The sequence below is a fragment of the Staurois parvus genome, unplaced genomic scaffold, assembly GCF_062004578.1.
Source record: "Staurois parvus isolate SC_StPar_1 unplaced genomic scaffold, SC_StPar_1.0 ptg000814l, whole genome shotgun sequence".
Taxonomy (NCBI): Eukaryota; Metazoa; Chordata; class Amphibia; order Anura; family Ranidae; genus Staurois; species Staurois parvus.
Genome location: NW_028318610.1, coordinates 1,282,209 through 1,305,183, shown reverse-complemented (window position 1 = coordinate 1,305,183; position 22,975 = coordinate 1,282,209). Strand labels below are relative to the sequence as shown.

Below are 22,975 nucleotides of genomic sequence, written 5' to 3'. Positions count from 1 at the left end.
AGTAATATAATTGATTATCGTGTTATAATGGCATCTGACAGTTGGTGAGATATATTTGGCATCAAGTAAACCTGTTGACCCTGAAGTTGATCTACTGAAAGCAGAAAAAAAATGGGCATTGTGGTTTTATGGGATAGTGAAGCCCCAGACTGGTCAGGATGCCAATGTTGACCAGTATCCATATCCAAAAGCACCCACGATGAGCATGTGGGCATCAGAACTGGACCACGGAGCAATGAAAGGTGGCCTGTTTTAATGAATCCATGTTTTCTTTACATAATGTAGATAAGCGAGTACATGTGATTCACTTATCTGAGGGAGAGATGGCACCAAGGGAGGTGGAAAAGCAATGTTGGGCTATGTTCTGTTGGGAAACCTTGAGAATACGGACATTGGTCACACACATAAATGGCAAGCGCACCACACATGGTGTCACTGTGAACGTCAAAGTGAAAACAATTCTAGCAGTAGATCTTCTGTGTAATTCTAGAATATTAATCTGTACAGGCTTTAACCGTTTGCCTACAGGGCACTTATACCCCATTCTTTACCAGGCCAATTTTCAGCTTTCAGTGCTGTCACACTTTGACAATTGTGCGGTCATGCAAGATTGTACCCATATGAAATTTTTATCATTTTTTATTTCTCACAAATAGATCTTTCTTTAGGTGGTATTTAATCACCGCTGGGCGCTTTTACTTTTTGTGCTATAAACAAAAGTGCAAAAAATTTGAAAAGTTTTTGTTTCTATTATGGCACTGGTGGGCGGCACTGGTCATCACTGCCGATCCCCGCTCCAACAACTGCCGGTTCTCGGCAGTACTTTCCTCACGCTCTGACAGCGTGAGGAAAGTGCAGCCGAGAACCGGCAATTGCATTTCCCGGTGATCAGCGTGTCATTGGACACGGCTGATCACGTGGTAAAAGGCCACTGTGATTGGCCATTTACCACATCACGTGATCAGCTGTGTCCGTAGGACACAGCGATCACTGAGACCGCCGGGTGTGCGCCCCCAAGGGCGCGCAGGAGAGTGCATTCTGGGAGGACCTCGTATGACGCCCACCCAGAACTTGAAAATGCCTTTTATATTGTTAGTCAGCATAGGTGTTGGAGGCGGCATTTTTAACTTCTTGGGGTGCCTTACAGTGGTGGTAAACTTTTTTTTTTTTTTTTTTTTTTTTTTTTTTTTTGGGTACCTACAGGTAAGCCTATATTAAGGCTTACCTGTTGGTACCGTAAATATCTCCTAAACGCGCACAGTTTAGAAAATTACCTGTGTAGCTGCTGGTGATGTCGCACACATGCTCTGCGGCACAGAACCCCGTGTGGTAAATAGACTACCGGTTGGTCTTATGGGCCTTTCTAATCAAGATCTAAAATGTAAGGGTGTAAAGCGAATGCTGCAGTCTGTCTGATGGGGTTTCATATGGTCATCTATATTGTTGCTGATTCTGGGTATGAAATAGCAGGACCCTTTAAACTTGCAGGATTGTCACTTTGATCTTCGAGGATAAAACTGCAAAAAGTTTTTGCAGTTAAGATGGGGTAAAATGCTATGTTTGTAGTTTTTATGAGAGCTTTCACACCTCTGTTTATATACCCTTTTTTTTTATCCTTTTGAGGCGTGTTGCATTACAACAGACTATTTCTTTTTTTTTAATTAGCTTCGAACTCACAAAGAGCACCTGCACAGCTTTTAGCACCCTTTTTACCTATAAATTTGTTCTTGGCTGAGTGCAATGGAGTATTTAGGTGGTCCATCTGAAGGGGAAAAAGTTGCAAAGTTTAAATTTTTGGTGATTTTACACTGCTCAAACTACAATTGCAACTCTTAACACTGCCACCCAGCAAACTAAACCCACTCCGATGTACTCGCTGAGTGAGATCGTCTGACTGTCCTTTAAGAGCCAGAATCAAATGTGTGTGTGAATTTTTTATTTTTTTTTTTTTTTGTCCTTCAGACTTTAGGAGGGCTGGAGGAAGTAGAAAATGTCCCAGTGTCATTAGGAGTGAAAAAAATGACACTGCTTGTAGTCAGTGGAAGGTGGGGAATAGGAGGAATAGTGTCCAGTCATTGGTATTGGAGGAATAGTGCCCCATCATTGGTGTCAGTGGGAGGAATAGTGCCCCATCATTGGTATTGGAGGAATAGTGCCCCATCATTGGCATTAGTGGGAGGAATAGTGCCCCATCATTGGTGTCAGTGGGAGGAATGGTGCCCCATCATTGGTGTCAGTGGGAGGAATGGTGCCCCATCATTGGTGTCAGTGGGAGGAATGGTGCCCCATCATTGGTGTCAGTGGGAGGAATGGTGCCCCATCATTGGTGTCAGTGGGAGGAATGGTGCCCCATCATTGGTGTCAGTGGGAGGAATGGTGCCCCATCATTGGTGTCAGTGGGAGGAATGGTGCCCCATCATTGGTGTCAGTGGGAGGAATGGTGCCCCATCATTGGTGTCAGTGGGAGGAATGGTGCCCCATCATTGGTGTCAGTGGGAGGAATGGTGCCCCATCATTGGTGTCAGTGGGAGGAATGGTGCCCCATCATTGGTGTCAGTGGGAGGAATGGTGCCCCATCATTGGTGTCAGTGGGAGGAATGGTGCCCCATCATTGGTGTCAGTGGGAGGAGTGGTGCCCCATCATTGGTGTCAGTGGGAGGAGTGGTGCCCCATCATTGGTGTCAGTGGGAGGAGTGGTGCCCCATCATTGGTGTCAGTGGGAGGAGTGGTGCCCCATCATTGGTGTCAGTGGGAGGAGTGGTGCCCCATCATTGGTGTCAGTGGGAGGAGTGGTGCCCCATCATTGGTGTCAGTGGGAGGAGTGGTGCCCCATCATTGGTGTCAGTGGGAGGAGTGGTGCCCCATCATTGGTGTCAGTGGGAGGAGTGGTGCCCCATCATTGGTGTCAGTGGGAGGAGTGGTGCCCCATCATTGGTGTCAGTGGGAGGAGTGGTGCCCCATCATTGGTGTCAGTGGGAGGAGTGGTGCCCCATCATTGGTGTCAGTGGGAGGAGTGGTGCCCCATCATTGGTGTCAGTGGGAGGAGTGGTGCCCCATCATTGGTGTCAGTGGGAGGAGTGGTGCCCCATCATTGGTGTCAGTGGGAGGAGTGGTGCCCCATCATTGGTGTCAGTGGGAGGAGTGGTGCCCCATCATTGGTGTCAGTGGGAGGAGTGGTGCCCCATCATTGGTGTCAGTGGGAGGAGTGGTGCCCCATCATTGGTGTCAGTGGGAGGAGTGGTGCCCCATCATTGGTGTCAGTGGGAGGAGTGGTGCCCCATCATTGGTGTCAGTGGGAGGAGTGGTGCCCCATCATTGGTGTCAGTGGGAGGAGTGGTGCCCCATCATTGGTGTCAGTGGGAGGAGTGGTGCCCCATCATTGGTGTCAGTGGGAGGAGTGGTGCCCCATCATTGGTGTCAGTGGGAGGAGTGGTGCCCCATCATTGGTGTCAGTGGGAGGAGTGGTGCCCCATCATTGGTGTCAGTGGGAGGAGTGGTGCCCCATCATTGGTGTCAGTGGGAGGAGTGGTGCCCCATCATTGGTGTCAGTGGGAGGAGTGGTGCCCCATCATTGGTGTCAGTGGGAGGAGTGGTGCCCCATCATTGGTGTCAGTGGGAGGAGTGGTGCCCCATCATTGGTGTCAGTGGGAGGAGTGGTGCCCCATCATTGGTGTCTGTGGAAGGAAAAATGCCCAATGGTGCCAGTGAAAGAAATGGTGCCTCCTTGTTGGTATCAGTGGGAGAAATGGCGCCTAAAGGGCGGGATTCGGCCCACAGGCTGCAGTTTGGAGACTACTGCTGTAAAGCATTGAACCGGCAATCATCAGATCAGGCTCCTGCTGATCTGTGTAGCTTTCTGCCCATACATCCAATACAGGGGTAGGGCAAGGACCAGGCAGTTAATGGATGATAGATCAATGAACTACTAGAACGCTCAGCAGTACTGCTAACACTTCCCTCCTCCCGATTTAACAATGCTACTGTCCAAATATGTCTGTGTTCCTTCAAAGTGTAGGCACTCTAATACAGTAGGTGTTACTGGCCAGGCCACCAGGTGAAAACGGCCAGAAACAAAAATGCAGCCACAACTTCTGGTAGCCTGCAATATTATATTTTTGTTTAACACTGCTATAATCCTGACCCATGCACTATATGCTTTACACTGTCTACCACCAAAGCAGCATAGGCTCAGGATTTGGAAGCATACCCCTTTAAAGTGGTTGTAAAGGTAAAAAAAAAAGCCTTGGCTGCCCTGGGTCTCGGCCTCATTGACGGAGACAGCAAGCGGAAGCCATTGACTCCCACTGCTGTAAATCACAGCCAGTCAGCCAATGAGTGGGGGGGTTTAAACCGTGGCTCAGTGTGTGAATGGCTGGTGCCCCTATTGCAAGCTGCCTGGAGGAGAAGCCAGGAGAGCCTGCAGGGGGAACCAGGCTGCTCTGTGCAAATTACTACACACAGTATACAAGTATAGACATGTTTTACAAACGAATATGAACCTGTAGAATCACTTTAAGTCCTGCAAACTGTTCCTGCAGTATGGCCACGTACACAATTACTATGCATGCCACATCATCCCCCTTCCCATGGCACCGAAGGTGTAAAAAGCAGAATTCATTGGTCAGGGCGATGTAATATCATATATAGTAAAGGAATATCTAACACTGGGTGGATTTGTTTTCCTTAACCCCCCCCCCCCAGTGATTTTCAGTAATCATGAAAATGTCATGCATGCTGGGGGTGGGATTAGAAAGGCCAGTGGACAGCAGCTAGTAGCTGCTGTTAATATAGCTTCACCTTTTATCCAGAGAGTAGACTTGGCATTGGCAAATCAAACTGGCTGACATGCATTTTCAAATATCAAGGTGACAAACTACAGGACACTAAGGGGCCTGGCCCATATAGTATGTGATGGTACATGACTTGCAGTGTGGGAGTAAAGTTCCATTGCTGGTGCCAGTGGTAGTAATAACCACCCGCATTGCTGACAATGGAAGTGAAAATGTAACCCTTTATGGTTAGTAGGAACAAATATTATACAGTATTTATAAAGCACCGATAGTTCGCTCAGCGCTGTACATTACAAAGGGGGACAGAACATGTGACAGAATAATACCAATACAATGCAAAACATGAGGGGATCGAGGGCCCTGCTCTTTTGAACTTGCAATCTAGGAGGGAGGGGATGGTGGTACAGGAGGAGATGGCTGTGGGGGATGGAGTGGTAGGAAGAGTGGAGGAGGTTGGCAAGTTGGCAGGGGGTGGGGTAGGCTTCCCTGAAGAGATGGGTTTTCAGGGTGCGCCTAAAGGAGAGGAGAGTAGGTGATAATCTGATGGGTTGGGGCAGGGAGTTCCAGAGGATGAGTGACACCCTGGAGAAGTCCTGGAGGCGGGCATGGGAGGAGGAGACCAGGGAACTAGGGAGGAGGAGGTCTTGTGAGTAGCGGAGAGTGCGTGCTGGGCGGTACTTGGATATTAGGTCAGTGATGTAGTTCGGGTCAGTATGATGGACAGCTTTGTACGTCAGTGTTAGGATTTTGAATTTTGATCCGTTGCGCAATCGGAAGCCAGTGGAGGGATTGGCAGAGGGGGGTGGTGGAGATGGAGCGGTTGGAAAGGTGAATGAGTCTGGCTGCCATATTCAGGATCAACTGAAGCGGGGATAGCCAGCGGTGAGGCCGGCCAGTGAGGAGGGAGTTGCAGTAGTCGAGTCGTGATATGATGAGGGAGTGGATGAGCTGTTTAGTGGTTTCTGGGGTTAGGAACGTGCGGATTTTGGCGATGTTGCGGAGGTGGAGTCTGCACGAGTTTGTTAAAGATTGGACTTGGGGCTGAAAGGATAGGTTGGAGTCCAGAATGACACCAAGTACTCTGGCCTGCGGGGCGGGTTTGATGGCGTTGTTGGATGTGATAGAGAAGTCAATGGGGGGTGGTGTCCGGGCTGGGGGGAAGACAAACTGTTTTGGAGAGGTTCAGTTTTTATGGAAGTGGAGCGACATCCAGTCTGTCGCTCAGGTGTGTGATTCGTAACCCCTTCTTTCACTGGTGGTCTGTGGCAGTGATATTAGTGGTAATGGTAATATGTGGTCAGTTGAATGTAATGTTAAAACCCTAGCCATTGGTGTGGAGCAGTTTACTTGAGCACACACTCTCACACTGCTGCCTCTTCCTACCTGCCAGGGACTATACTTCTACTGTTGGGGTGAAGATTGCTCTGCTTGATGGTTCTGCGTTTGTCCTTGGTGCTGTAATGCGCATTTTCAGCACTTTTCAGCCTTCTGCCACATTAAAGGTGATGCCATCACTGGCAAAGTGGCGATACCCATAAACCCCCGCCCTACTGACTATGCAGCATATAGTGCACAAAGTGCAGCAGACAGTTACTTTACATAGTGTCCATTACATTACAAATTAGTGGGGGGGGGAAACCTTTGGCAGTAAAAGTCAGGCAAAAGAATACCACACCAGCCAGTGGGAGCAAAACTGTGTATGTACACACTGTATAAAAGCATGCATTTGATGGGGACACCAGGACAGTCCAGACTTGCCAATGCTACTTCATGCTAAATTCATGTTGATTCCAGACAGGATAAGGCATGAGTTTTCAACCCTAAATTTACCTGTCGATACTTGAGAGTATGGATCCAGTATATAGCTTTGATTCTCTTGATGGTAGAAGTATTTCCTTATTTAAATCAGTTGTGGTAGATGTTTGGAGAGGAAGAAAATAAAACTGGATAAAAATTTGAAACCGCAGTAAAGGGTGTGGGTGGGAACAGACTGTATCGCGCTCCAAAGTATTGCCTGTTTATGGGTGCAAGAATGAGATGTAAATTAGTGACCTACCTAGGTTGTAATCCACTTAGTGGTTGCAAAGGCTGAAGGTTTTTCTTTTTACCTTCATGCGCTCTATGCGTGAAGGTATCCTGTGTGCTCCCTCCCCCCCATACTCACCTGAGCCCCCTATCGATCCAGCGATGTGCATGAGAACCTCTGATGTCCTGGGTCTCTCCTCATTAACTGAGACAGACGCGGGAGCCATAGGCTCCCACTGCTGTCAATCACAGCCAGTGAGCTAATGAGGAGCGAGTAGGGGGGCACTGAGCTGAATCATGGCTCTTTAGGATACATAGAGCAGGGCTTGGTATCGGGCACGCACCAGTTCCCCCATAGCAAGCCGCTTGCTATTGGGGAGTACTGGTCAAGGGGAGAGACCCGAACCACTGCACAGAGAAGGCAAATGACATTGTGTGGTTTTTTGTTTTTATTAAAATCTCCAGGTTTTTTTATCACTTTAATTGACTCAAAAAGATTAGAGGAGACGTGGTGGTGATTGGAGGAGAAAGATAAATACACTTTAAAAACCTGATTCTGTCTTGAGCAGAACTTTCTGCTCTTACCAGGCACATTCCAGCTGTTGAAAATTAGCAAGTGGACTTCCCCAGTTGACGACATCTGCACTAAGGAGAATTCTCATTTTATCTCCCAGTCCAGGGATCTTTTAGCCATGCAGTGGATGTTCTATGCTTTTCTCCTCTGTTGCTGCTTCCTCACCTACTCTACAGGATTGACATTCAAGGCATTCCAGTGATACTGCGTCAAATAAGTGGATACGGTGTTCAGACCCTTATCAAGCTCCTGGCAGACTCTTCTTGGGCTGTTCCAGAGCACCTGAATCTTCTGTTCTGTGAACTGGATTACTATCCAGTTTCATGTTTGTTTTCATAGCCATACCAGTAAAGCCAAAGGGTCCCAAAAACATGGAAATTCACCTTTGCAAGGTGTAACATTGCATGTGGAGAACATTTTGTGAGGTAATTTCCTAGGTAGTGGAAGTAGGATATATAGTACCTGTGCTCAAATACCAAAAGCTTATACATATGTATATAAACCATCAGGTGCTAAATGGACGTGATCCCATTTATCCCAGGTAGTAGTCCTGTGGGATGTTGCCAAATCTCAGCCCTAGCCACTTTCTTCCATTGGCTGCTTGCCTCTTGTTCTGATCAAAGCCTTTGTTCACGGAGTTACTCATAATTGCCCCTCTATGCATTCTTGTAACTCCATGAACAAAGGCTTTGATTAGAACAAGGGGCAAGCAGCCAATGGAAGAAAGTTGCTAGGGCTGAGATTTGGCCACATCCCACATACCAAAATTTTTGGTGCGTTTTTGTAAAATTTTGGGTGTCCTGCCCGTAAATTTAACTTCAGCAAATTGGCAACACTGGGTCCCGGGGAGTCAGAAGAATGCACAGAGGGGCAATTATGAGTGACTCCCCGGGACAGAGCTGGCGACTCACTGACCTTCTCGGGTGCACCAGGCAGGTCTCAATTGGCGGCTATGGTTTCGGCTTATATTCTCCACTCCATTATCCACACACCATCTGACTTGTCTGCAGTCTGAGGAGTCAAGAACGGGAATGCCACCAGATAAGACAAGGTATGGTCAAATTGCAGACATGATGCAAGAGATGGTCAGAGGCTGTGGACAAGGTACAGGAGATGGTCAGAGGCTGTGGACAAGGTACAGGAGATGGTCAGAGGCTGTGGACAAGGTACAGGAGATGGTCAGAGGCTGTGGACAAGGTACAGGAGATGGTCAGAGGCTGTGGACAAGGTACGGGAGATGGTCAGAGGCTGTGGACAAGGTACGGGAGATGGTCAGAGGCTGTGGACAAGGTACGGGAGATGGTCAGAGGCTGTGGACAAGGTACGGGAGATGGTCAGAGGCTGTGGACAAGGTACGGGAGATGGTCAGAGGCTGTGGACAAGGTACGGGAGATGGTCAGAGGCTGTGGACAAGGTACGGGAGATGGTCAGAGGCTGTGGACAAGGTACGGGAGATGGTCAGAGGCTGTGGACAAGGTACGGGAGATGGTCAGAGGCTGTGGAAAAGGTGCGGGAGATGGTCAGAGGCTGTGGACATGGTACAGTTAAAATATCAACACTAGTCACCACTCACCACTGCCTGGTCTCCTCTCCTCTGCAGCAGCAATGTAGTTCCTGTCTTGAGTGACAGTCCTCTTCACTCCCAGACTTCCAGGGTCAGCACCCAGCTCTCCTGCTTTCCAATCCAGTCCTGAGTCCTGGCTGTTACATATTCATAAATAGGACTAAGAGGTACCATGTCTGTGCACTTCTGCAACCCCCCGCCGGGCTGAGCTTGCCCAATCCAGTGTCACACATGTGCAGTTGGTAAGTCGAAGTGCAGTTTTCTTTAACGGGCAGTTGCAGTCTGTGAATGGACATCCTGTAGTAAATGGTTACCAGTTGGCAACCCTGCCAGGACTTCAGCCTAGTTTTGTCAGCCCTCCAAAAATTGCTGTTTGATCAGATTGGCCTTTTTCTACTTTCAGCCTAGGTGATCTTCCTCTTTGCTGGATGTGTGCTTGATTTGACAACCTTATCCTGTAAGAAATCCTTCCTTATCCTGTGTAGGGATGAGGTTACCTTGAGGCCTTTCATTTATAAGGTGGTCTCTTTTCACCTTAACCAGAACATTGTGCTTCCTTCTCCTTCCTGCCCCCCCCAGGCATCCTAGGAGATCTCCCTTCATTGCCTAGATATGTGAGGAGTCTTGGGTGAACGCTTAAGCATTCTAAAAGGTCCTCAATTCAGATTCAGAATTTATTAACCCCTGAGGGAAATTAAACTGTTATACTCAATGAAAAGAGAAAAAATCACTAACAAACTAAATATAGATAACCAATAGCAGCAAATATATACAAGAACCATAAATTGAAATACTAATTAAAAAAACTGCAATAAATACTGTCCTTTAAGAAACCATATCCTATTAAAACACTGCATGGAATAAATAACACTGGTTCAAGCAGCCTAAGAATCAAACTACAAAAGTGCACTACTTCCTCTAAATATTCAACTCAAAAATTATTACACGTGAACCTAATCACAAATACAGGCGTACCTCAGTTTACGAATTTAATGCGTTCTCCAGGACATTTTGTATTGCGAAAAATTCTTAAACGAAATGCGGTTTCCCGTAGGAATGCATTGAAAACCAATTAATCCGTTTCGAAAAAGTTTAAAAAAAAAATTGCTGTTTACTATAGGTCAGTGCTGGTTTTTAAATGTAATTACCGGCTTTTTTCTCTCCTTCACTATAGCTGAGAATCAGCTGTCACTTCCCCCCAGCTAAAAAGCTTTTCCTTTTTAGTTTATTTCCCCAAGATAAAAGACAAAGTATCCTTAGGCTCCAGGGAAAGTGACAGCTAATTCTGTGAGTTATAGTGAAGAAAGAAAAGCCGGCAATTGCATTTAAAAATCAGCACCGACATACACTTCGTATTGCGGAAAAAAAAAAATTTTGTAAACTGAGGCATTATTTTCAATGGATTTTAATTCGTAAACCGAAAATTACGTTAACCGACGCGTTCGTAAACTGAGGTACACCTGTACAGCATACATTTGAATCCTAAGTTCAGACTACCCCTGCATGCAGCACTTGGAGAGGAAATATATAATTTGAACACAGACCAAAATAATTTCCCATGTCACTCAGTGGGGCATCATGGTTGTATGAAGGTATTCAAAGGTTATCCAAGATTGAGCGCACTGACGGCATCCTCCTCTCTGATGCGGTTAAAGAATCCAAAAAAGTGGATGATAGGCCTCAGCTAATGTTGGCTTTAGATGCAAGCTGTGAACTGCAACAAGCCTGTGTGTTTTTTTGCTTTTTGCCTGTTGGCAGTTGCCCACCCCTTTTTGTTGGACTGATCTTGGACATCCCATCAGATCCTGTATCCCATACTGACTTGGTGTAGAAAATCTTTTCTTGGCTTTCATTAAGGGGTACCGGTCCCTCACCTCTCTCATTATCCAATCAAAGCTATTCCCCCTTTAAGAGTCACATAACCCAATTGTCTCTGAATATCTGATCAGATGTCCCTTAACCCCCCTGGCGGTATTCCCGAGTGTAGCTCGGGGTAAAGTTTCAGTACCACAAGCGGTAACCCCGAGCTACACTCGGGCTTACCATGCGGCGCTGCTCCGCGATCCCTCGATCACTTACCTTGTCCTGCGCTCCCGCGATGTCCCTCCTGCAGTGTCCCCGGCAATGTAATCCGGCGGATGCTGGAATCTGTCTTCTGGGTTCCGTCCTCTGCGAGCGTCGGGACGTACGGGGGACGGAACGGCGGGAAATTTGAAAATGACAAAAAGTGACATTCACTAAAATCACATAGTATAACATTGCTGTATCAAACCATTTCACATACATTTTGTCCCGAGTGCTTTGTCCGGCGCCCTGCCTGCATTTTTACTGTTTCTGCCTGGAAACTGAGAAAAGTCCATGGCGTCCAAAAAGTGTCCCTTTAGGTCAAAATCGGTTTTAGACCGGCTAGAGAACAGCGATAGTAAATCAGAACCACTTGCAGAATTGAGTGATAATGATTCGTGGGGGAAATTCCTCATCAGACACTGAAAACGATTTTGCAACTTTACTCAGCGATGTGCAAACTTGGCGCTATATTTCAAATTTCAGTGTTTTTCGTTTGATTATATTATTGAATTAAATTTATTATATTATGATTATTAAATTATGATTTTGTGTTTCAAGTTTTGTCCTACCCGGGATGTTTACTAGACTCTGGTTTGGACAGATTTAAGTGAGTTATTCCTAAGAATTACAGGCCTACTATATAAAACGCCAAATTTCCATTCAAAATAATGTTACCGCTTTCAGCACCAAAAATCTGAAATGATCATACCGCCAGGGAGGTTAATGAACTTCAGGAAGGGATTGTATATCAAGCTGATCTTGCCCATAATTTTGTATTTGATAGTAGAAAAGGAACTCTGCAAGGTAACCGTCAATGCTGAACCTCCAAAGCAATGAAGAAAGGGTGTTGCATTGTCTGACACCCTGAATGTTGTCTATTAAAGGTGAATGTGTTCAGACCAATGTACAAGATGATTGTAAGAACAAAAGAAAATAAAGCACAACACAATAGATTACAGCTGTCATTCTTCCATTGTTCAGAGCAATCAGATATCCTCACTTTTTTCCAAAAGTTTTTTTTTTTCAGTCCAGACATCTTTTTATTCTGTATAATGGGCTTCCTGGCATGAAAAAAGCAAACTGCCGTGCTATAAATCATGGTTCTGCTTCAATGCAACTTGGAGTATTGAAATTTGCAGTGATCAAGCTGTACTTAGATTTGTTTTGCTACACTAGAAACATTAATAAAACCTTGAAGTATACATCTTGGCTATTGACACATGCATAGATGTGGGCTTACGTCATGCAGGCACACGTATGTAAAGTGCTGTAACCCATCACAGCCAATCGCATGTTAACTTCTGCTCAATTACCCTGGTCTCCTCCTCCCATGCCCGCCTCCAGGACTTCTCCAGGGTGTCACCCATCCTCTGGAACTCCCTGCCCCAACCCATCAGATTATCACCTACTCTCCTCTCCTTTAGGCGTACCCTGAAAACCCATCTCTTCAGGGAAGCCTACCCCACCCCCTGCTAACTTGCCGACCTCCTCCACTCTTCCTACCACTCCATCCCCCACAGCCATCTCCTCCTGTGCCACCATCCCCTCCCTCCTAGATTGCAAGTTCCAAAGAGCAGGGCCCTCGATCCCCTCATGTTTTGCATTGTATTGGTATTGTTCTGTCACATGTTCTGTCCCCCTCTGTAATGTACAGCGCTGAGCGAACTATTGGCGCTTTATAAATACTGTACAATAATTACCTACTTTAAATTGAATTATTAGTTGAAAGTTGCATCTTGTTAATGTTTGCTTTTTGTACAGCTTTCTAAAATGGTTCTGTGAAATATCTCAATCTATTTGAGGGGAAAGCCTTCCTTGCATGCTTCTGTGTAGTAAACTTTTTTTATAGGAGTGTGGCTTGAGAGGTTAATGCAAATCAATCTACCTGCAATTGTTCACTGGAGCTTAAACTGCAGGTTTTTTTTTTTGTTTTTTTTTAAGATTAGTGTAAATCTAAATCTGTAGCACAGCAGGCAACCTTTTAATGTCTTCTGACCCCATCTGCAAAGGAAAATAAAGCATTCACAAGCACGCCAGAAGTTTAGATGCTTAAGTTGCATGTGGATGACATCAGCTGCTTCCAAGCAAGGCTATTGTGTGTGCAGTTTGGCACAGCAATCAGGATTCAGAGTACACGCATGCTTTTGGCAGAGATTCGTCCCCCCTCCTTTTTTTTTTTTTTTTTTTTTTTCTTTTAATTCTCCTTTTGAACTTTTTATTATCTTGGGGTTTGGATATTAACATGTGGGTGGTCATAAAATATTTTTTTTTTTTTTTTCTGGGTTGGGATTTTTTTTTATTTATTTATTTATAAAGGCTTACAAAAAAAAAAAAAATCTGGGAAGTCTGCAAGAGTGTGTGGGAAATGATTACATCAGTCAGAGGAGAACTACGATTGGTCTGCAAAATGTGGTTTGATTCACAACCTAAAAGATTGACTATGTAACCCTTTGAGAGGAGGTCTGGAAGAGTTGCCTGCCTTTCCCCAGGAACAGTGCCATGTAAGACTGGCTACGTGACAGGTACAGTAATCCGTTGACACTGTGTATTCTACCCTGAGTGTGCAGCTTTTAGTCTGCAAAAGGGGCCTGGAAGGCAAAAAAAGGAAATATAAATATTTCAAGAGGCAATCTAGACTTAAAATGCCATCTTGTTCTCCTGATTGCTGCCTTTTACATGCGGTAGAGGTAAGATTTTTCATATTAAAATGATGATATCTTTATTAGTTTGTTTCACTCGCTACATTGAGTGCATTAGTTTGATATATATGCACTTGTATATTCACCAAGATATTTGTATATGTAGTAGACTTATCTGTTTAAATCCATTTTGAGATCATCCTTGTGCAAAAGTTTAAATCCTTTAAAAATATATAAAAATGTAACATTTAATGTATGTGTTTCACATAGCTTAGGCAACCTTCTTATATACATATGTGAATGTATGATCATTTTTAATCTAGATGTAGAATTCTGCAAAGGTGCAAGACTTTCCTGGGTGCCAGTTGTCATTCATGTCATAAACATGATCTTGCAAAGGGGAAAATTATAGAACACAGATAAAGAATTACATTTCAGCATAAGCAGACCAGTATACGTGCTGTGCAAGGGAATACCTAATTGCAAGTCTAAAATTTTGTACGGAAAGAATATTGTAGCAATGTTGCAAAAAACATTCACTGAAGCATAATTTACAGGTTGCAGTTTCTATGATATAGTAATACAATGGATGTTCTCTTAAACCTTTCTTACAAAAAACACTAGTATTATACAAATGTTGATTTATAGCGTCCGCTATGTACCTACATTTTTTTTTTTTTTTTTTCTTTTTCAGTCTTTTTTTTTTTTTTTTTTTAAAGCTTAAAGTTATAACCGGTTTTTAAACTTCGCCTTTTTTGAAAGTTGAAAAAGTAACAAAAGATTCACTTATTACTGCAGCGCAAAGTGATAGTACAGCTTAATTAGTTCACAGGATTCTAAAGTTTCACCCATAGTGGTAGCATGATATGTTCTTAGCACAATGACCTCAGTGAGGCAAAAGACAAGGCGAGGTTATTGTTAATGCATTGTGATAGAACATCCAGCTATTAAGTGTGTCCTTTATGTTACAGGTTGTTAAAGTCTATAGTGAAGATGGGACAAGCAAAATGGTGGAGATTCTAGCAGACATGACAGCCAGGGACTTCTGCCAGCTGCTGATTTACAAAAGTCATTGTGTGGATGATAACAGCTGGACGCTGGTGGAGCACCACCCTCACCTAGGATTAGGTAGGGAATGGTAAAGGAAGGTGATAAAGATGTATGGAATTGTTGTTGGTTTTTTTCGTTTTACTGGACTTCTACAAAGCATACATGCTAGGCCTACTCTTATGCAGGTTCCATATTTTGTGTTATTTTTCACATATATAGCATGCTTACAAGAGTATAAAAAAGTAACAATTACACTTTACCCAAAGAATATTTTCCATGGCAATTATATGATCAAGTTTATAGTAATGAATTGGCACAGCCTGCATTTCTAAAGGCTTTCAACATTTTAAAATGAGTCAGGGGGGTAGATTTGCTAAAGACACAGGTCGTTCACTTTGCCTTTAGTAAATCAACCCCCTTACAAAGTGAACGACCTGTTTGCCTTTAGTAAATCAACCCCCTTACAAAGTGAACGACCTGTTTGCCTTTAGTAAATCAACCCCCTTACAAAGTGAACGACCTGTTTGCCTTTAGTAAATCAACCCCCTTACAAAGTGAACGACCTGTTTGCCTTTAGTAAATCAACCCCCTTACAAAGTGAACGACCTGTTTGCCTTTAGTAAATCAACCCCCTTACAAAGTGAACGACCTGTTTGCCTTTAGTAAATCAATCCCCTTACAAGCAGGTTGTTCACTTTGTAAGGGGGTTGATTTACTAAAGGCAAACAGGTTAACTTTGTAAGGGAATCTCCCCCAAAGCTTAGTGAACGTGTTGCACTTTTCATTTTACCAAGAATACCCAATAACATGCAAAAAAAATAGGGGGGAATGCTTTTTTTTTTTTTTTTTTTTCTCTCCTCCTGCACATGACTGGATGATGGAAGTCAGTGGAGCTTTACCTCATTTTCTAATCTATGGTGAAAATTGCTTTGCAAAGTGCAACTTTCACTGCAAATAAGTCAGTTTGCCTTGTGGAACTCAGCCCTACTGTGTTCATGTAGTGTCCATTCAATATGCAGCAACTACCTTGATGTATAGTTTCTCATTCCCATCAAGTAGATACACACAATATATCTTTCAATACAGAGTTCTATTAAAGAGGAATATATTGGCTTAGATATACCTACATACTGTTCTGTATCTTTACTTTTTTGTCACCTGTTGTGAAAATGCGAATGCCAAATTAAGACTTGGATTAAACTAATTTTAAATCTAATTAGCAAGCTTTAAAGGCTATTAAAACATCTTGCGAGGGATTGGGGACATCGCCAAGGCTTGTTTTTTCTTTAAACATTCTTTAGTGGTAAAAGCGATCAAAAAGCAAAACATGGCTTCTGAAACACAATGGGAATTGAACTGCCTTTCTGATGCATTTTTAGCTGTAATGAAAATATAAAACCTTTCAAAAAAAATTGTTACTAAAGAATATATCATAACTACAGAGTAGCTTTAACTTTTAACTATTTGAAAGTGTTTACTTTGGAGTTGCATTTAGTTTGACTGGACAGGAGAAAGCAACAGCTCTAGCAAACATGCTTTTTGATAGGTATTTTTTTTTTTTTTCCCCCACTCTTGCCTTTTCCTTTTTTTTTTTTTTTCTCTACTCAAAGTATGTTTCTAAATGACACACACTGCAGTGCCAAATTTCAAAATATAAAAACTACACATTAGCTGCATTTGACACTGATTGCCCATTGCTGCCCTAGGCAGTGGTCCAACTACGGCCCGCGGGCCGTATACGGCCCGGCGGACCTTTTAATCCGACCCGTGGAGCGTGATACTGTCAGGATGGCTGTCAGGATGTGTGTAGGCGGGGCAGCGTGACGAACGTGAGGGGAGCTAGGCTCCTCACAGTCCGCCCTGAAGACCGGAACGGCGCAGGAACACGGCGAGAGGAACGCGTGGAATAAAGGTAAGTGAATTGACACAGGGGGGACTTGGCTTACTACTTGGGGGATGAATTGCTATAGGGGGGATGAATTGCTATAGGGGGGATGAATTGCTATAGGGGGGATGAATTGCTATATGGGGGAATATTACTATACTTACTATGGATGACACATACACATCATTCATCTACTCTTGGTCCGGCCCCCGGGTCCAATATATGAACCCATTGCGGCCCTCAAGTCAGAAAATTTGCCCACCCCTGGCCTAGGGCATGAGCTAGGCACCAAGCCTTAGTGTACACAGTGATTGTTGCGGCCAAATTCAGCAAGAATAATGTAGGGGAAATGGTTTATGGTACATTATAAGGAAGGAAACCTGAAACAATTTTTTTTCTCTGGCTTTCTGATCTGCACAGTTTAAATGTAGCTCAGCATATATAAGAAATTGCTTAGTTTCCGGTTGCCTATTCTAGCAGTGGTTTTTATTAAAATAATCACGACTCGAGGGGTGAAATGGGTATAAAGGGCATCAGTTTAAAGATGTTCCTGCAGCAGAGTACAACCGTAGCTACACACAAATATCGTAAAATGGAAAAATACACACAATTGTTTGCAAAGTGTGAACTGACATTTCTAGTGCTGTAAATATTACTGACAGCATTGCACTGTAGTGTTTAGAGACCAACCAATCATTTACATCAGTGGTAAAAGGCACTAGACTAAAGTCAAGTTCCAGGCATAGTGTTATCTGGCCATAAGTCATAACTTTAACATAAGTTGGCAAACTGAACAAAAAACTATTCTTCCATCCACAAGCATGTTGGATGAAGGAATCTCTTATGAGAAATTGTATTCTGACAGCAGGTCACTGACGTCTGCAGCCACTGACAAGTTTTCCAACTTTCCATTCAACAAAGGTCGAGCTAATAGTCAAACAGATGCCAACACATGTAATGATAGACTTAAGTTTTAAAAGTGAGAACAAAACAGGCAGTGGTCCTGCAGCCCTTCAGAAAGACCAGTGCTTGGTACAGCAATAGACTCAAGAATCCCACCCTCCAGGGGAAAAATGGATGCATGTAGTGAAAAGGACTTGTTCCCTAAGAACCGAAGCCCTAATTATTAAATTGGTGTTTCTGCTGGTTGGAAAGAGACAAAATCTCCTAGAGGCACTGCTCTGTCAGAAATGGAAAGAGGACAGTTGCCAAGATAATACATGGCAGGTAGCTATAGATGAGTCCTAACTCTATCCAAAAACGTTTAATAGTTGAACATGTCCTCGAGGGGGGGGGGGGGGGTCTACGGTTAGGGGCTTTTCAGAATTTGGAAGCCCCCTTTAGTGGGGGGTCCGCCAGACACATTTGCCCTATGTGAATGAGTATAGCATACATAGTACCCCTACTCATTCACAAAGTCACCTAGAAATAGACAGACGTATGTTTTTTGACAGGTTCATTTAAAAAAAAAAATAAATCTGAGTCTATAATTGTAAATCCATAGTCAATCACTATCTGCCAGTGGGAAAGCTTGACCTGTCCCACACAACCAATCCCTAGCCGAACGACCGCTCCCAGAGCTGTCATTGGTTCCATAAAAGGGGCAGGGATAGTTGACTTTGCCCAAGGATGTCTGTGGCCGCTTCTGGCCAATGTTGCCCAACTATGACCATAATTTCCAATAGTGACATGAAAGAAAAGACCGCCAGCTTTTTAAATGGGTAGACTTTTTTTTTTTTTTTTTTTCTTCTTCTAGAGTAGTAATGTTGACCTAGAAGGCTAAGGAAAATTATATAAATCAGGAAAAACATGCAGGCGTAGATTACCCCATAACCTGTGCTCTCCAAACAGCTTGGGAGCTTGGCACTGCTGTCTTGTAGTCTAAAAGTTTTATATAGTATGTATATGTGTGTGTATATACAGTTAGGTCCATATATATGTGGACACGAGCACAATTTTCATACTTTTTTTAATTTTATTCTGGTGGCATACAGAGCCAAAACAATCCAAATGAATTTGAAGTGCAGACTTTCAGCTTTAATTCCATTGACTGAACATAAATATAAAGTACAAATTTTAGGAACTGTAACCATTTTTTAATACAGTCCCTCCATTTTCAGGGGCTCAAATGTAATTTGACAAATGAATATAATCACAAATAAAAGTTCATTTTTAATATTGAGAATCCTTTACTAGCAATGACTGCCTGAAGTCTGGAACCCATGGACATTACCAAAGACTGGGTTTCCTCCTTTCTGATGCTTTGCCAGGCTCTAACTGCAGCTGTCTTCACTTGTTTTTGGGTCTTTCTACCTTTAGTTATGCCTTAAGCAAGTGAAATGCATGCTCAATAGGGTTGAGATCAGGTGATTGACCCAACCATTGCAGAATATTCCACTTTTCCTTAAAAAGCTCCTGGGTTGCTTTGCAGTGTTTTGGATCATTGTCCATCTGTACTGTGAAGTGCCGTCCAATCAACTTTGCTGCATTTGGCTGAATCTGGGCTGACAGTATCTCTAAACACTACAATCCGGGTGCTTTTGTCTTCTGTCACATCAACCACCAACGATCCAGTGCCACTGGAAGCCATGCATGCCCATGCCATCACACTGCCTCAACTAGGAGAGTGTCCTTCACTTGTCTGGATGTTGTGAATGGGTTTTTCATCTCCATAGGGAGGATCTTGCGATCATCCACCACTGTTGTCTTCCATGGACATCCATGCCTTTTTTTTATGTTGCTGAGCTCACCAGTGCGTTCTTGCCTCAGAATGTACCAAGCTGTTGATTTGGCCACTCCTAATGTTGCTGCTCTCTGGATTTTTCCTTTTTGAAGCCTTACAATGGCCTGTTTCATTTGCATGGACAGCTGCTGTTGGGGCAATTCCCTAAAGCTGAACACATGCTGAATTTAGTATACTATGGGAGAGATTTACTAAAACTGGAGAGTGCACCCATATGGAAGAAAAATATATTTGAAATATATTTTAAAAATATTCTTCCCAAATATATTGCCATAGATTTGAAATACTACAATTTTGGCCATATTCAATATATTTCAATAAATATTTACTGCATGTTGAAATGCCTTTTTATTACAAAATATAAAAAATATTTTAAAAATACATTTCAAATATACTGTTTTAAAAATACAATCTGTTTTTGGAATGCATTTACAGATATTTGTAAAAATGTTAATTTTTTTTTTTAACAAAAAAGGTAATTTAATATATTCTATGCAAAAGTTAATTGACACAGATTTGCTCAAGATATTGCTTTCAATAATACCACAAACTACTGACTAACTTGGGATATAATGGCAACTCATGGGAAATGCATGCTTTCAAGGGGTCAAAAAACTCCACCCCATTTTTAATTAATGTATAACTGCAGCTACTTGGATTAAAAACAAATGTAAGGAATACATTAAGGGTCTATTTATAGATGTTCCCACACAAGTCACCCAAGCTTTACTCTAGATCAGTGGTTCTCAACCTTTCTAACGCCGCGACCCCTTAATACAGTTCATGTTGTTGTGACCCCCAACCATAAAATTATTTTCGTTGCTACTTCAGAACTGTAATTTTGCAGGGGGAGGAATAGCGCCCCATCGTTGGTGTCAGTGGGGGGAGGAATAGCGCCCCATCGTTGGTGTCAGTGGGGGGAGGAATAGCGCCCCATCGTTGGTGTCAGTAGGGGGAGGAATAGCGCCCCATCGTTGGTGTCAGTGGGGGGAGGAATAGCGCCCCATCGTTGGTGTCAGTGGGGGGAGGAATAGCGCCCCATCGTTGGTGTCAGTAGGGGGAGGAATAGCGCCCCATCGTTGGTGTCAGTGGGGGGAGGAATAGCGCCCCATCGTTGGTGTCAGTGGGGGGAGGAATAGCGCCCCATCGTTGGTGTCAGTGGGGGGAGGAATAGCGCCCCATCGTTGGTGTCAGTGGGGGGAGGAATAGCGCCCCATCGTTGGTGTCAGTGGGGGGAGGAATAGCGCCCCATCGTTGGTGTCGGGGGGGGGGGGGAGGAATAGCGCCCCATCGTTGGTGTCGGGGGGGGGGGGGGGAGGAATAGCGCCCCATCGTTTGTGTCAGTGGGGGGAGGAATAGCGCCCCATCGTTGGTATTAGTGACACAAATGATGGGGCACTATTCCTCCCACTGACACCAATGATACTTACCTTGCTGACCCCTGCTCCAGCCTGGGCTCGCTCTCTCACTTACCTGTCAGCTGTCTTCCTTCTCTGGCCGCTCTCCTCTTCACTCGGTCCTGCAGCTCCCTCGATCTTCTTCGATCTGCGCGCTCTGCCGCTCGGCTCCTCCTCCAAGCTCCACCTCCTCGCCGGTGATTGGCCGCCTGTGTGCCTCTCCTGAGCTACAGTTCTTTTGGCCAATCAGCGGCGAGGAGGCGGAGCTGTTGAGTGATCCCGGAGGTGTGGCCAGGTTACAGGGGCAGCATATCATCCCACCCACAGATCGCGAGACGGAGCAGCGGTGTCTCGGTTCCTAAGACCATCGGAAATATGTGTTTTCCGATGGTCTTAGGCGACCCCTGGGAAATGGTCGTTCGACCCCCAAAGGGGTTGCGACCCCCAGGTTGAGAACCGCTGCTCTAGATTATCTTATTACATGCAATTTTTATACCTTTTTCCAATGGAATCCAATAAGTACTTATACTGTAAATAGACCTGTTAGCGTTCATGCACAAAGACTTGGAAGCAAGTAGTAAAGTCTGGATTTTTTTTTTTTTGTAACATGTACCTACAGGTAAGCCTGTAAGGCGCACCTACAGGTACCGTAAATATATAATATATTTACTTGTGTAGCAGTGCTGGCGCATATGCTCTGAAGGAACTGCATGCACGTGCCGTTCCTTCAGGGCTGTGTACCGTAAAAAGCAACTCCTGCGCATGTGAGTGACGTCGTGGCTCGGCCATTCAAGCCGCCGAAGCCCACGAACCCGGACAAGGGTCCGGATCAGGGGTGGACTGACCACTTGGAAACTCGGGCACTGCCTGAGGCCCCGGGGTCAGTAGGGGCCCCATGAGATGCCCCTGGTACTTTTTTTTTTTTTTTTTTTTTTCATAGGCTTTTTTGAGTTTGGGCAAGGACACAGGGGCCCCATGATCCCCTATTGCCTGGGGGCCCCATGAGTTGTCAGTCCACCCCTGGTCCGGATAAAGATGCAAGACCTGTCAGCGGTGACAGCACACCACTGGAGGCTTCTGTTTAAAGCGATACTAAAGGCTTACATTTTTTTTTGTCTAAAAACATGTCTATACATATCTGCTGCTGTGTGCAGTGGCTTTGCACAGAGCAGCCTAGATCCTCTTCTCGGGTCCCCTGCAGGCCCTCCTAGCCCCTCCCTTCTGTCATGTGACCCCACAGCAAGCAGCTTGCTATGGGGGCACCTGCTCTGTGTGCATTCACACACGCAGCCGCAGCTCGGCCCTGCCTTTTCTTCAGTGGCTCACTGGCTGCAATTGACAGCAGTGGGAGCCGCTGCGGTTTCAGCCAGTGTGTAGAGGGAGTCCCAGGATAGCCGAGACTCCAGTGCACATCGCTGGATTGGGAGGGGGGCTGGGGGTGCTGCTGCACAGAGGTTTTTAACCTTCATGCATAAAGGTAAAAAACCTTGCACCTTTACAACCACTTTAAGGCAAATTCCACATACATGCTAGCACAGTGCAGTGTCTGGGAGCAGGGAGGTGGCCTGTCTCTCACCATTGAGAATTGTCCCATAGCTTAGAGGTGCAACATGTTTTGGGGTGGAACCCTTTTTGTCAAGCCTATTCCAAACCATGTGAATTAAACATTTCAAATATATGTGTAATATGTGGTGGGTTTAATTAGCATTGCATTAAACTCCATATTAATTGTCCAGTTGCTGTGGGAGAGTAGCAATTTTTTTAAATCTAAACTAAAATATGGTTAATTCTAGCTACGCATTTGAATTTTATTACTTTTTAAAAATGGAAAACAATGTTTTCAAAATGCCCTGGGCTGAAAAAAGTGTGGTGAGGGGCAAGGGGAGGGTATTAGAAACTAAATGATTGATTTTATTGGTGTCCTACTAAATTGTGGTCTGAACAGTGCCTTGAAAAAGTATTCATACCCCTTGTAATTTTCCATATTGGCCTTTCACAAAATATTTACGTTTTTGGTTGTAACATGACGACACAATGTGGCACATAATTGTAAAGTGGAAGGAAAATGATAAATGGTTAAATTTTTTTTTTTTTTTTTTTTTCTCTCAAATATCTGAAAAGTGTGGCGTGCATTTGTATTCAGCCCCCTTTACTCTGATACCTCGAACTAAAATCTAGTGGAACAATTTGCCTTCACTCAATTTGAAAATAGTTCACGTGTGTGTAATTTAATCTCCGTAT

General features: G+C 44.2%; 1 protein-coding gene across 3 annotated transcripts in view; it reads left to right on the top strand.

Moving 5' to 3' along the window:
* Window positions 1-22,975, top strand: part of GRB10 (growth factor receptor bound protein 10) — a 217,501-nt gene that overhangs the window by 144,522 nt on the left and 50,004 nt on the right. For all 3 annotated transcript variants that reach the window (XM_089654934.1, XM_089654933.1, XM_089654935.1), the window contains one exon: window positions 14,631-14,787. In XM_089654934.1, coding sequence (XP_089511060.1) covers window positions 14,631-14,787 — 157 coding nt within the window. The remainder of the gene's footprint in view (window positions 1-14,630; window positions 14,788-22,975) is intronic.